Below are 13,765 nucleotides of genomic sequence, written 5' to 3'. Positions count from 1 at the left end.
ATGACAATAAAGGGGGGGGAGGGGTGAATTACATGCAAGATAAAATGGTTTTTATGAATGAAACTACAACTTATATTCATCAAATCGATGAAATATGGCCGTATATAATTATATTTTTTATTGTAAATACGAGAAAAGTCCGGTAAAAACAACAATTACAATAAAAAAAAGCCGGCGGGATCTCACTTAAACCAAGATGGCGGCGAGAAGGAGGCGGATTCTAAGTATTATCTGTTATTTTGAGCTACAATCAGAAAGATATGAATATTCATATATGCTTAATAAGGTAAGATGGTAGAAAAATGTCTAACGAAACGAAATAACTATGTTTTAACCCCCTGCAAAGCCGATAGCCACGAAACGAAGTGAAAATAGGTGCAACAAAATCAAGGTCGCTGAAATTGCAATTTTTTTAACTGCCAAAATCATAGCTCTAACGTTAAGAAAATACAAAAAAATAGAGCTACGTTTCGCAGCTAGTATATAGGTACACGGATGTTCCTCGACTTAAATCAATAAGAGCTGTATTGATCAGTACAAGTATTGCTTTATGGGAAATACTGAACAGTATACTCTTTCTGTTTTTATTTAGGTTTTGGTGTCTTGTAGAAACTCCTTTACATCTTTACCTTGTTTTTTACTAGAATCTGTGGACCAAATTATTTATCTTTTAAGGAGGTAGACTGAGGGTAAGGGACACAACTCTTACATGTCATTGAAACGTTTGTATGCAGCATTTTATATCAATCTATGTAAGCATCAAAGTAATTGAACTTATTTCATTCTGTTTCATATGAAAGCTTGATAGGCTTTGGTGAAGTTGTATATGATACAAACATATCTCTAATTTCAAGAGTTATATCCCTTACCCTAGGTCCACCTCCTTAAATGATACATTTCCTTCATTGGTATAAGGTTCATAAACAACTTTATTTACTTCAATGCTCCAGAGTAAAGTCAATTTTACATGTTTGTCTGAATTATGTATAAAAATTCAAACCAACAGTTTTTCTGTTTTTTTTTTTTTACTTGAAATAAATTTTTATTTGCAGGAAATTCTGACACAGTTACGAACTATTTTTGACCTTGTGATAGAGTTCCAGGCGGCTCAGAACAACTTTTATAGTAGTGCTACTGAGGAATTGGATTTAAGGGTTCACTATGAAAAAGCCCAAGAACAAAGATCACGAGAGGTATATTTATCTAAAATTTGATAAAAATAGGAGATGTTGTATGATTATCAATGAGGTAGTTATCCACCAAATTGCCAGGCAATGAACAATTTAACTTCTACATGTCACCACACAGTCTTCAATGATTGGCAATTTTTTTTATTATTAAATGTTAGTGTATGCATAGTATATTAATATTCTGTAATTTCTTACTTATATTTATACCAACACTCAAGAAATGGGTGCTACTTTGGACTCACTTTGTCTGTCCATCCATCCAAATTATGTTGTAATTATCCCAACTTCCATTTGATGGATTGATTCAAATTTGGTGTATGGCTTGATATAGATTAGGCATACACTATGTGGCAAGTGGTTTTGGTTGCTGTTCCATATTTCATGGGACTTTGACATTTTCCACTATATATAACTAGTATAATGCATGCAACTTTATGTTTACATTTCTATTGCTAGGGTGACTGGGGAGTGACAGAGAATGAAGAAGTCCAAGAACAACAAAGAAGACTTGCCTTCCTGAAGCTAATCATACCGTCTACCAGAGCTAGGTTAACAGTTCTGTCTCAGTCTTACCAGGTTAGATTGGTTTGAAATGAAGCAGTTTACACATATAAAAGTCAAAATACCCTATAACTGGTAGTTTTTTGAAGTTTGGGTCCTAAATTTGTTAAATTTTGTTTGCCAAATCTTTTTGTGATCTATAGAAGTACTTAGGAAACTTGTATTGCACTACTTTGGAAATTTGTTTTGTTGACATTATTGTCTGTTGTGGAAACATTGTCTCATGTAAACACGAGAATTATTGATACACTATGAATTTATTAAGACATTAATACAGGTATTTACCATTACAGTATTGCTGTAGTTTTAACAAAATTTGACTGCAAATTATACTCTATGGAATTGTGAATCTCTCCATAATATCCATGTTAAATTGACACAAAGTTAAAAATTTTATGAATCATCTTCATAAATTACAACTTAAGGTTGGTCTGATAGCATAAACAGGTCTGCATTAACTATAAGACTAAATGGAGTCCACTAGTTCACATTTTTATATTTATCAAGTAGATGTTTGATAATGACCATTTATTTTTGCAACTTTTCAATCCTTCCAATAATTTTGAAAATGAAAAGATCTCAGTAGAAAGCCGATTTCTTCAACAAATTAAAAAATTTTAGTGGAAAATGGAGAATATATATCATTATGAACTTTTAGGTATACTTAGCTCTAAAAGGAAAAAAATACAGGAAATGTGATATTTATCATAACATGCATTAAATAAATGAAAAAAAAAGTAAAATGTGTTTAATTTGAGATAAAAGGTGTGATGTGACAATGTAATCAAATAAGTATTAGTCTCTGTAAGGATCAGGCAGTGGATGAAACATAGTACAAAAAAGCACAATTTTTGAAAGTTTAATTTGACTATTTGCACCATCAGAATCATGGGGAAAAGACAAGATTTGACATACCATTTTAGTAGACAGAGTTATTATTTCATGGAAATGCACTGAAAATGAATATTTCTAGGGCAGATAACTGTGTCGAAAATCTCATTTTCTAACATTCTATGAAAAAAATTCTAAGTAAATCTAGTGATGCAAAGATCAAACGATGGTCTTTTCTTTCCAAATAAGTAAAGCATTCTTGAGTGAAATTATAATGTCTGATCGCTGGGGTTTTGACATGCATGTTTCTAATGTTACCCATTTTGTCTGATTCTTTAAAAAGTTACACATAACGTTAATTATTTTGTTTTTTAGGATATGGTGGAGCAGTTTTTGGTGATGGTAACTACACATCAAGATGTTAGTTTACGATTCCTTAGTTTCCGTCTTGACTTCAACGAACATTATAAATCAAAAGAACCCAAGTTACAAAGTCCATTTATGTACAGAGGAACAAGACATGTGACTTGATTATTATTTATATGGAATGTATTTGATTATAAGCATGGTTCATACTCTGATGTAATTGTCAATCTACTCCTCTCATCAATTCACCTTTAAAAACACATTCGTGTACCTTCGGTCAAAATTACTGAATTACATACTTGGGATAAGTACTTATTAATTTAGAGCAAGATATCATGTCAAAATATCAAAGAATATTTTAATTACTGCAGTAGTTCTTGAACTTGTATTTCATTTCTTTTCATGTGACTGTGGAAGGATTATTTTCTGTTGGTGCCAATTTTTGCAGTTTTCATGGTTTGACCAAACCTTAAATTAATTTAAATGAAATGGAAAATTTTCTATATAAAACAGAAGATCTACCAAGATTCACAAATATGAGACTCGTGAAAATTGATACCCAGGTATAAAAATACCTTCATAGTTGTTCTTTTTTTCATGAAGAAAGAAAAATAAAAGATTTTTTTTAAATGAGTAGTATATATTTTAGCCCTTAGATGGATATTCTGATATATTGTGAAAGTACTTTAATTCGTGGATACCTATTTTCGTAGATCAGGGAAGAAAGACAAGTTTGTGGATTCTTGAATTCATAGTTTTGAAGTTTTCAGTATACACATCAATAGGAATCTACCATTCGTTGGGAACCAAATTTTGTGGTGTGACCTACCCAGGAAAACTACGAAAATTGGTACCCCATGAACAATAGTACTTTCACAGTAATTTATCCGACCAATCTAAAGTTGTTTTTATAGTAGATACTTAAATAGTATACTTGTGGCAAAATGTATTTATAAGTAGACATTTTTGGTGTAGTTGTTTTGCTGATGGATAAAATGTACTTATCAACTGTTGTAGTTGGAGATTTTCCCCTATGGACACAGTCTTGTGTTAGATATTTTTATGTTAGAAGAAACATTTTTGTAAAATTCAATTATTTAGTATTTTCACTGAAAAATAAACAGCAATTTTAACCAAAAACCTCCCATAAACTTTACATTTTTTATGTGGGAGATTCTAAATTTTTCAAGAGATTTTGTGGTAGTCTCCCCTCCTAATGTGGGAGGGTTGACAAGCAAGTTTAAAATGCTTAAACCCCAAGTTTCATGCTTGGGTAAGATAAAGGCATGTTTTTTCATAACCCTAATAGCATCCTCATTTTTAAGATAAGTCTGAATTTGATTGATTTTTGTTGAAATGAGGTTTTTCTTTATTTTTCTAATACTGTTTGTTGCCAATTATTCAATTTATAGCGACAATTGATTGCATGATATTATTATTGTACTTAGTATTTTACAAATGTCTGGGGAATGTGATTCTAGTATATTTATTTATAAGATATTAAGTTGATAATATTGTTTTGATCCACATGATAATTGGTCATTGAGGACAAATTAATTATAGCCTTACAATGGAAGAGAGAGGTTTTGCACACTGTAAAACCTAGGTTTAACCTGCTATTTCATTTGAAATGTCTGTACCATGTCAGGACCATTGTATAAGCTACTCTGGTGGTGTAATATCGATATTGTCAAAGTTAATTTGGACTTGACTTGATTATGGGTCAGATTGGTGTTGGGTAATTTTGTTGTTACCCTCACTCATTAGAGTTGGGCTATATTGCAGTCACATTGTTGGTCTGTCTGTTTCTTTCACTTTTCTTTAACAGCTTCTATGAGGGAATGGTTAAATATTTGGTATATTGCTTATGCATATGACTTGTACCTTATCTCCCTGTTCAAGGTACGACAGAAATGTGTCATGTTATTCCTAGCACAACATAGCATGCAAAATCTTGTTTTCCTGAATCTCAAATTATAAAATGTAAAATAAGTAATTTAAATATTATTTTGTAATTAGCAATAAAAATATTCAGCCAATTAATTGATGTTCAACATGTTTATTTTTTGTAAGAATCACCAATGTTTAAATATACCCTAATTATGGTGTATATTTTATGAAGCATTTCTGTTGCATATATGTATTCATTTTAAAGAAAAAAAACTGAGTATTTATGAACAAAACTTTGTTATAGTAGACTAACATGTTAGTGCTGAATTCTTGTTATTGATGAAAGAAACATACAACACTGCCTTCATTTGTGTATTATGTACACAATTTACATTATGTATTTGGATTTTATGTTATAATTAATTCTTCTATGCATGATGTCTAATATTACAGTATTTGTTATAATGAAATTCTTGATATGAATTCATTTTTTATCATGGTTGAATTACTCAATATGTAATTATACATAATTAGGGTCAAGCACACACTATTTTTTCTTTCCAGGAAAAAAAACCCAACTTTTTTAGTTCCACATAGATTTTTATTGAAAAATAAAGTTTCTGAATTATAGCACGATTACCTTTCCATGTACACTTAAGAAGGAAGACTTAGGATAAGGGACACAACTCTTACAAATCATCGGAATGTTTGTATTCAGCATTCTACATCAATCTCATGTATGCATCAAAGTAACTTGGACAGATTTCATTCTGTATCTAAGGAAAGCTTGATAGGCTTTGGTGAAATTGAATATGATACAGACATATCATTGATTTCAAGAATATGTCCTTCACCTTACATGTAGGTTTACCTCCTTAATAGTTGTATTTCATGTGAAATTGACCAAGACTGTTCTTAACTCTGGAAACCTGCTATAAACCAGCTTGTCTAATTTATGAGTTATTTCCCTTTGCTGATTATATTAACAGTGTATGTAAGCTATGCAGTGACTCAACTGAAACCATTTAAAATATTGATATTAATATCATCTGATAAATAAAATCATGTGAAGGAGAATTTGTTTACTTCGATATTCATAGTGCATGGCAACCTTTGATAAGATATCATTTGAAGTTAACAAAGTTTAATTGATTTGACATTTCAGTCAATTTTCTGGATTTCACATACTCAATCATATAAATTCTTTAAAATCGTCTATTTTTCATGATGTAAAGTCATAATATTAGAAAGTGTGATATTTTCATTGACTTGACTTTTCTGTGGATTTTTAATAACGAGAGCTTCATTTGTAGGATAAGAGTTTCCTGTTTGTATGTAATGTTTTTTGATGGCTTGAACTTTTCTTGTCCTGAACTAGGGGGCACCTGTAGCCTGCCCAGAGGTGTGATTTCCTCATCATTGTTGAAGACCTATCGGTGGCGTTGAGCTGACATTTTTCATCCTGGTTGGGTTTTTGTCTCTTTGACATATTCACCATATCCTTTCTCCTTGACCCAATACCAAATTATTTCTTATGCATGGTATTCCCCCTACCATATTCTTTCATTTGCCATTGTTAATCCATTTCTCTGAAGCATGCAAAAAAGACAAAAAATGTGTATTATAATATTTATTGTTTCTATAACAATCGTGGAGGAAAGGCTTGTTTAACAAATTCGTGACAAACCATAACAGCTGAGAGTAGGCAAAAATCCATTCAGGAAGTTGGTGATTAAAAGCTACATAATTAAAGCAGAATTTTTTTCAAAATGCCATATATATGCAATATTATGAATTAAAGTAAGTCCAGATTATGTTAGATTGAAATAAAACTGGTGAAAATTGTACATTAGAAATGCCGAAAAAAATAGATAAGTTTTTTTAGTTAGTTGTTATGGTTAAGTCAATTCATTTGATCTCTAATTCCTCACTGAAAACCAAATTGACATCGGAAAAAGGGATAAAACTTTCCTTTTCAGAAACTTGTACTTTACACAAAATAAAATTGAAAAATAAAAAAATCAAGGCAATTACAAACATAAAATCCTTGTCATTTTTGGTGGAATTGATTAAACCTTAGGAAATTATTGCACAACGTTTTCAGGCAACTGACCAGTTTTATATTAGGCATGTACATTTCAAACCAAAATTTGCTTAGGTAAACAAACAGAAATACAATCCACTATTCCTAAAAAAGTTACTTGTCAAAATAAGAATTTTCCGGTATGCAAAAAGTGAGTAATAAACGTAAATTACAGGAATAAAAGCTAAAGCCATAACTTATCGTCCTTTCGAACGATTCCATTAACAAAAAAGAGCTGAATTTGGTTTTACAATGGAATATACTGCTACCATTTCATCATTCACATACGTGAATACCACAGAATAATTCTCATAGGCTAATTTTTACATGCTTGGGGTTAAACCTTGGAAGCACTCTTGGTTGTAGGGAATGTTTTGGAACAGGTATTGCCGATGACTAAGGTGTACAAGTGGTTGTGGACTCGGGAATAAAATTTGCGGAAACCGAAGCAAGAGGGATGAGAGTTAGGTGGGGGTTATTTAGAGAAGGTCAAGTTCTGGGAAGCCAAACAAATTAGAAAGTTGCTTCAAAGCAATAGCATTTGTTAAAACATTTCTCTAATTATTTTAAAAGAATTGCGTTCTTTGATATAACTACATCTGTCTAGATATGTCGAAATACTAGCAGCTCATCATATCTATATGTTGTCTTTTCCCGGCTGTGTAGACTTACCCAACGATTCGTCTAATTTCTTTTGAATGTTATCAAAAACATCCACCCCTAAATAGTCTATTTGTCCTTTCTCCCAATTAATCTTCCTTTCTTGGCTGGTCAAGAGTGGATTAGTTTCAAATTCTGTTTTTTCCAGGCATTCCTATAACAGACAAATACTATAACGAGAACTACACACATTTTGTGTCCTAGTGATACAATCCGAAAATGGAAGGAATGATTTGAGGATTATGTTCAATACAAATCTTAGAACCTGATTGATTGATTAACTTTAACTCGGTGTTACTGACAACATTCGGTGCATTTGCGTTAAAATCGCTGTCCGGTAGTTTCCCCCCACATGAAAGCCGAACCAAGGACCCTCGCGCCCTCTCGTTTTTTTTTTTCGGGAAACTAGTTGAAATGAAAGAAAATTACCGAAGCGTAACGATGGGTGACCCTTTTGGTCAGTCAGTGCGTCCTCCCGTTTCCAATTCCTGTATCCACCCTTGCATTTATACTGTTTTCTTGCGTAAGTATTTCTGTTATGAAAAAATACGTTCTACCAAGAATAGGGCGTGGGGAAAAGACACCTCTTTTTAAGATTCAGAAACATATTTTTTTTTCATTTAAAACATTTACAACTAATAAAAGCCAACCACAAATGAATAGAAAAGAAGACATGTAGGAGACAATATTATATTAAGATAAGACAACAGTTGATTAGTTGTAATTCAGAATTTAAGATGTTGCAGACGGAGGCATCTTACCAGAACTATTGACAGAAAGTTGCATACACAATTAATCCTGCGTAACTCAATGGGTAATTTACCAGACAAATTTACACTTATCCTGCACATTGGTATCACAAAAATGACTACATTTCTTGTATTCTTCGTGTTTTTTGCCAGTTTCTAATTACTGTTCTTATCGTGTTTAATATGGGTCTGTAGACATCTTTTGACATTGAGCGTCGAGTAGTATTCTTATTTGAATTCCCTTTATTCAACTGTCATGTAAGACTTATTTGCATTCCCTGTATTCAACTGTCATATAAGACTTTGATTAATAAATGTGAGTACCCTTATAACTTTACAAAGTTTACACCAAAGCGATGGTCGGCTTATGTTAAAAAAACGCTTCATACAGTTTCAGTGACATATTAATATTACAATCAAATTATCGTTGACCGAATTCAGGAAGGATCCAGAAACAGAAATTGAATGAATAACATACTTTTTCAAATGAAACCATATAGCTAGCTCCTAAAATCAAACTTCTTTAATGCATTTGTAGACGTAGGATTTTGACCCCTTTGAATTCCGAATTCTGGATAAAGTTCTTGATGATTTTAGAGATATCAATGTGGTTGGTATGGAAAAAGGGTAAATATTAATAATGTTGATTGTGTGGAATCAGTCTTTAACGTAGTGATGACGTCTTTAGTTACTAGAATCATTTCATCCAAACTTAGAATTCACACTAAGTTTTCTTGGATCTTGAACACCAAAAGGTTTCTTGAAATGATCCTTTGTTGTTAGCTTGTATTTAGCCGTATGTTAATTTAGAAGCGGTTTTCTGTAGATCGTATAATCTGTGTTGTATTCGTTGATGTTGTCGATCTAGGAGCCGATTCAGAAGCTGTACTGTTTGCCTAAAGTTTTGCTTATATGGTTTTAGTGGTAGACTAATATAAAGCTTTTTTAGTAGGGACAAATGATTTTTACAATCTTCAACGTCATCAAGCTTTGGGATGTTAACTGAGTTTGATTTGATTTGAACTTTAAAATGGTTCTCCGATTTTGTTGTGGTACCAAACTTATACAATACTGAAACATGAACTTTCGGTTGGATAAGTATACAGCTAACGCGATTGAACGGCATGATCTATATTAACGGCATTAAGGGTAGAAAGTAATCAAACATACATAACATGTCAACGGATTTTGGTCAAAACAGGACATATCTCAAAATCCAACATTTTTTTATATACATTGTAACACCGTTCTCGCTCAATTGAAAAGAGGGGCAACGACAGTGAAAAGGTATCTCGCAGTAACACGTTTGTTAAGATAATACAAAGGTTTTATTGATCAGTTGATCTAAGTAACTCCAAATAATACTTATGCCGAGCTGCAGTACCATGAATTCGGGACGAAATTGGCATCTGAATAGAATCACTGACAGATTTTTTCCTCTTGAACATAGAAAAATTATTACACAGATTCACCGTTCTGCACATTTCTTTTCTGAATACATTACGGATACATAATTCTTGATCTTATTGCGTAATTGTCTGGGTTATGTTTTGTCGCATTTTAAGTTACTGGAGATAATTAGTTATGTCCCTTGGTTGGTGTTGACATTTTCTCAGTTATCCTCGTCTTGCTGAGGTACGTATTAGATCCAATACCACAGATTTCCTGTGCATTCCATCAGAGGTAAAGAAAAATATTTTTCTGTCATCATATGCATCTTATTCATTTCACGACTCTTTGGTGAATTACATTCTTTCTTTTCTCTTACCAACTGTTAAGTCCATCACATCGCTACCCTTCAAATACCACCAGCATTCGTCTAATTTCTGTAGATAAAATTAGCCTTTTATCTGAGTAAAGCTCGGCGTTTAATAAAGCTTATTAGAGTCCTGTAAAATTTCTTCAATATTTCTTACTTATACCAATGGCACAGGTTACGGGTATGAAATAGAACAGAAAACATGACTCATAATTCAGACCTCTGTAATGCGGACCATATTCCATTTGTGACAAATGTGTTAGTTTACCACGTTTATTCCAGTCTTATAAGCAATTGTATTTTTGAATCAGCCAGATAGTTTAATATATTCAGGGCATCATGGTTAAGCTACAGGCTCAGTGGCAGAGTTTTTAGACCAAATCGTCAGTGTGGCTGGTTTTGAAGTAGGTTCTAATGCTTTATTGTTAACAAACTTAAGGTCATTTAGGTCATGCATATCCACTATCCAGCATACAGGGGCTAAGATACAGTTTTGTTGCCTTCAAGCAACGAAACACTTGAATGAGAATTGGTTTGGATATGGCTCCAACATTAAAAGCAGCTTAAGGTAGATCATACTCAATATATTTTGTGTATAATTCCAAATTTTTCTAAAAGATTACCTAGATTTTGCGCAGAGAATCGAAGACTTACCGCTTCATGTGGAACAAATAGTACCGGATCTGCAGCCATAGATGTACTGCTGGTTTCATGTTGTGGTTCTGTTGACTTACATAATGTTTCTTCCAATTTCTTTTTTATATTGTCAAAAATATCAACACCTAAATAATCTATTTCTCCCTTTTCCCTGTTTAGCTCTCTTTCTTGACTTGACAAGGGTCGATCACGTTCAAATCCCGTTTCATCTCGCGATGTGGTTAGTTTTCCTGTAAGACTTTCCTGTAATGAATGTTATAAATCAAAAAATAATTCTGTTCAAAACAAATTTTTAAATTTTAGAAATATTTTATTTAATTAAAGCAACCCCAAAGTTAAACAGAATCGTTGCGATAAATGTTTAGATATTACCATACAATATTCACAACTTAATTCAACTTGAATTCATTTTTTTAGTGTTATTCACAAATTCAGATTTCAGATGCTACACATTGTTGTACTATTTTCTTGCGTAAGGTACACTTGTACTCCCGAGTTCGATTTCTGTTATGAAAAGATATGCTCTACACAAAATAGGGCGTAGGGAAAAGACATCTCTTTTTTTAGATGGATTCAGAAACATTTTTTTTTCTGTTAAAACATTTACATCTTATAAAAGCCAACCACATCTTAATGTAGGACACAACATTATACTAAAATAAAACAACAGTTTTCTTCATAAGTCATATAAATAAGGACAATTGAAAACTAAAACTGTCATAATGAGATGTAGCAGACGAGACGGAGACCATTTACCAGATCAATTGACAGATTGTTTCATACACACTTAATCCTGCATAACTCAATGGGTAATTAACCAGACTAATTTACACTTATCCTGCACATTGGTATGCCAAAAATTACTACACTTCTTGTATTCTTTGTGTTTTTTAGCCAGTTTCTAATAACTGTTTCTGTTGTTATGTTAACTATGGGTCTGTAGAGGTCTTTTAACATTGAGGGTGGAGCAGTATTCTTAATTGAATTCCCTTTATTCAACTGTCATGTAAGACTTTGATTAATAAATCTGAGTACCCCTATAACTTCACAAAGTTGGTCGGCATATGTTCAAAAGAAAGCTTGTTCTATCTGAAATGACGAACATTAAGATGTCAATCAGATTACCATTGACCGAATTCAGGAAGCATACTTTTTTCCAAATGAAACAATAAAGCTCCCGAAATCAAACCTGTTCAATTTGTAGCGGTAGGATAATTTATCCCCTTTAAATTCGGAATTCTAGATTCAGTCCATGATGCTTTGGAGATTAATGTGGTTGGAATGGAAACTAGTCAATAGTAGTAAATAAATGCTGACGCTGTGGAATTTGCTCTTAATATAGTCCTGGGTCCAGTTGTTCAAAACTTTATCCACTGGATAACTTGTATAGATTGCATTAGACCTATCCACTGGATAACTTTTGATAATTTACAACCAGGCCCTGAAATAACTTCATCCTAACTTTGAGGCTTCAAATGGTCTCTTAAAATAATCCTTCAATGTTTCGTTTGCTTATAGCTGTAGGTATATTTAGAAGCAGTCTCCAGCTGATCATATGTTGGTGTTGTATTCGTTGAGGTTGTCGATGTGGGAGTCGATTCTGAAGTTATACTAGTGCTGTTTTCCAAATGTTGGGCTTATATGGTAGGCTGGGATAAACGTTTCTTAGCAATGATCTATACAAGCTTCAACGTCCTTAAGACTTGAGAATATTATGAACTGATTTTGGTTTGGAAAGCTTTATAAATTCTTAGTATTGACTTAAATATAGTGCTTAAAAAGGCGTATTTATTTGCTGAATTGCATTTTTTAATAAAAAAGAGTAAGAGAGTGAATAGAATTTGTTCGTTTTTATCACATATTAATAAAAATACATCTGCGTGCTTAAAATATATCAATATATCAGAAAGGACATTTCCGAAAATAAATTGTTGTTTCACAAGTAAACCTCTAAAACAATCGAACGGCATGATTAAACGGCATTAAAGGTAGAATATATATAGTGTAAAGCAAGGAGATAAACATAGTTAAAGTTGATATAAGTAACTTCTAATAATGCTTAGGTCGTACCCAGCTGCAGCACCCAGAGTTCGGGACGAAAAGAATACCACATAACATTTGCATCTGAATAGAATCACTGACAGATTTTCCCTCTTGAACCGAGAAGGGTTACTATGCAGATTCACTGTTCTGCACATTTCTTTTCTGAGTACATTGCAGAAACATAATTTTTTTTATCTTATTGCATAATTGTCTGGGTTATTTTTGTCGCATTTCAAGTTACTAGAGAGTTATGTCCCTTGGATGATGCGACCTTTTTCTCGGTTATCCTCGTCCTCCTGAGGTACGTATTAGATCCAATACCACAGATTTCCAGTGCATTCTATTAGAAGTAAAGAAAATATGATTTTGTTCAGTCATCTTATGCATCTTATACATTTCACGGCTCTTTGGTGCCCTACGTTCTTTCTTTTCTCTTAACAACTGTCAAGTTAAGTCCATTCCATCGCTACCCTTCAAATGCCACCAGCAGTCGTTAGCATGTATTTGTGTCCATTTTCAAATTAAGAGTCTTATTTCTGTGGTAAAAATACCCTTTCACCTGAGTAAAGCTCGGCGTTTGATAAATCTCAATAGTGTCCTGTAAAATTTCTTCAACATTCTTCACTCATTTCGTGCAAATGATTAGCTAACACTGAGTTACGAAAGATTTTTGGAGATTTTAGTGGTTTATATCAACAAAGACGGTCGAATTATCTCCCAGAAGCAACGATGTTCTAGCTTTATAATGAACGAAATGAAGGATGTAACGGATATACGGAAAATGCCATCATTTTCAACTTTATTGTATAGTGTTATTTAATGAAGCAGGTTACGAATATGAAATAAAACAGAGAAAATGTGACAGTCCACGACAGAATACATTTTTATTTCGACTTTCTCAAACCTTAGCATATAACTTGAACACGAGTTTGTTTGAACGATAGAATGGCGTTATCCCATGATCCACCATGCTTTA

General features: G+C 32.6%; 2 protein-coding genes across 5 annotated transcripts in view; one reads left to right on the top strand and one right to left on the bottom strand.

Annotated features, from left to right (window-relative positions):
• The window catches only part of LOC148625497 (gamma-tubulin complex component 3 homolog), a 31,200-nt gene extending 26,209 nt beyond the window's left edge, over nt 1-4,991 (top strand). The window contains exons 24-26 of the mRNA XM_088569085.1: nt 1,053-1,193; nt 1,647-1,766; nt 2,958-4,991. Of these exons, the coding sequence (XP_088425211.1) occupies nt 1,053-1,193; nt 1,647-1,766; nt 2,958-3,113 (417 nt within the window). The 3' untranslated portion in view covers nt 3,114-4,991. The remainder of the gene's footprint in view (nt 1-1,052; nt 1,194-1,646; nt 1,767-2,957) is intronic.
• Nucleotides 4,992-6,300: 1,309 nt separating this feature from the next.
• LOC148625496 (uncharacterized) overlaps nt 6,301-13,765 on the bottom strand; it is a 55,187-nt gene continuing 47,722 nt past the window's right edge. Inside the window, exons 11-13 of one of the 4 annotated variants that reach the window (XM_088569087.1) lie at nt 10,744-10,989; nt 7,594-7,735; nt 6,301-6,427 (exon numbers count right to left, since the gene is read on the bottom strand). In XM_088569087.1, the coding sequence (XP_088425213.1) occupies nt 6,402-6,427; nt 7,594-7,735; nt 10,744-10,989 (414 nt within the window). In that variant the 3' untranslated portion in view covers nt 6,301-6,401. Of the gene's footprint in view, nt 6,428-6,453; nt 7,736-10,060; nt 10,157-10,743; nt 10,990-13,765 lie in introns of those variants that run through there. The other 3 variants (XM_088569086.1, XM_088569088.1, XM_088569090.1) reach the window with 3 other exon arrangements.

Source organism: Perna viridis, chromosome 2 (genome assembly GCF_037379345.1).
Source record: "Perna viridis isolate PV_CMFRI_1.1 ecotype Kerala chromosome 2, ASM3737934v1, whole genome shotgun sequence".
In the NCBI taxonomy this organism is placed as follows: domain Eukaryota; kingdom Metazoa; phylum Mollusca; class Bivalvia; order Mytilida; family Mytilidae; genus Perna; species Perna viridis.
This window is presented reverse-complemented; position numbering and strand designations above follow the sequence as displayed.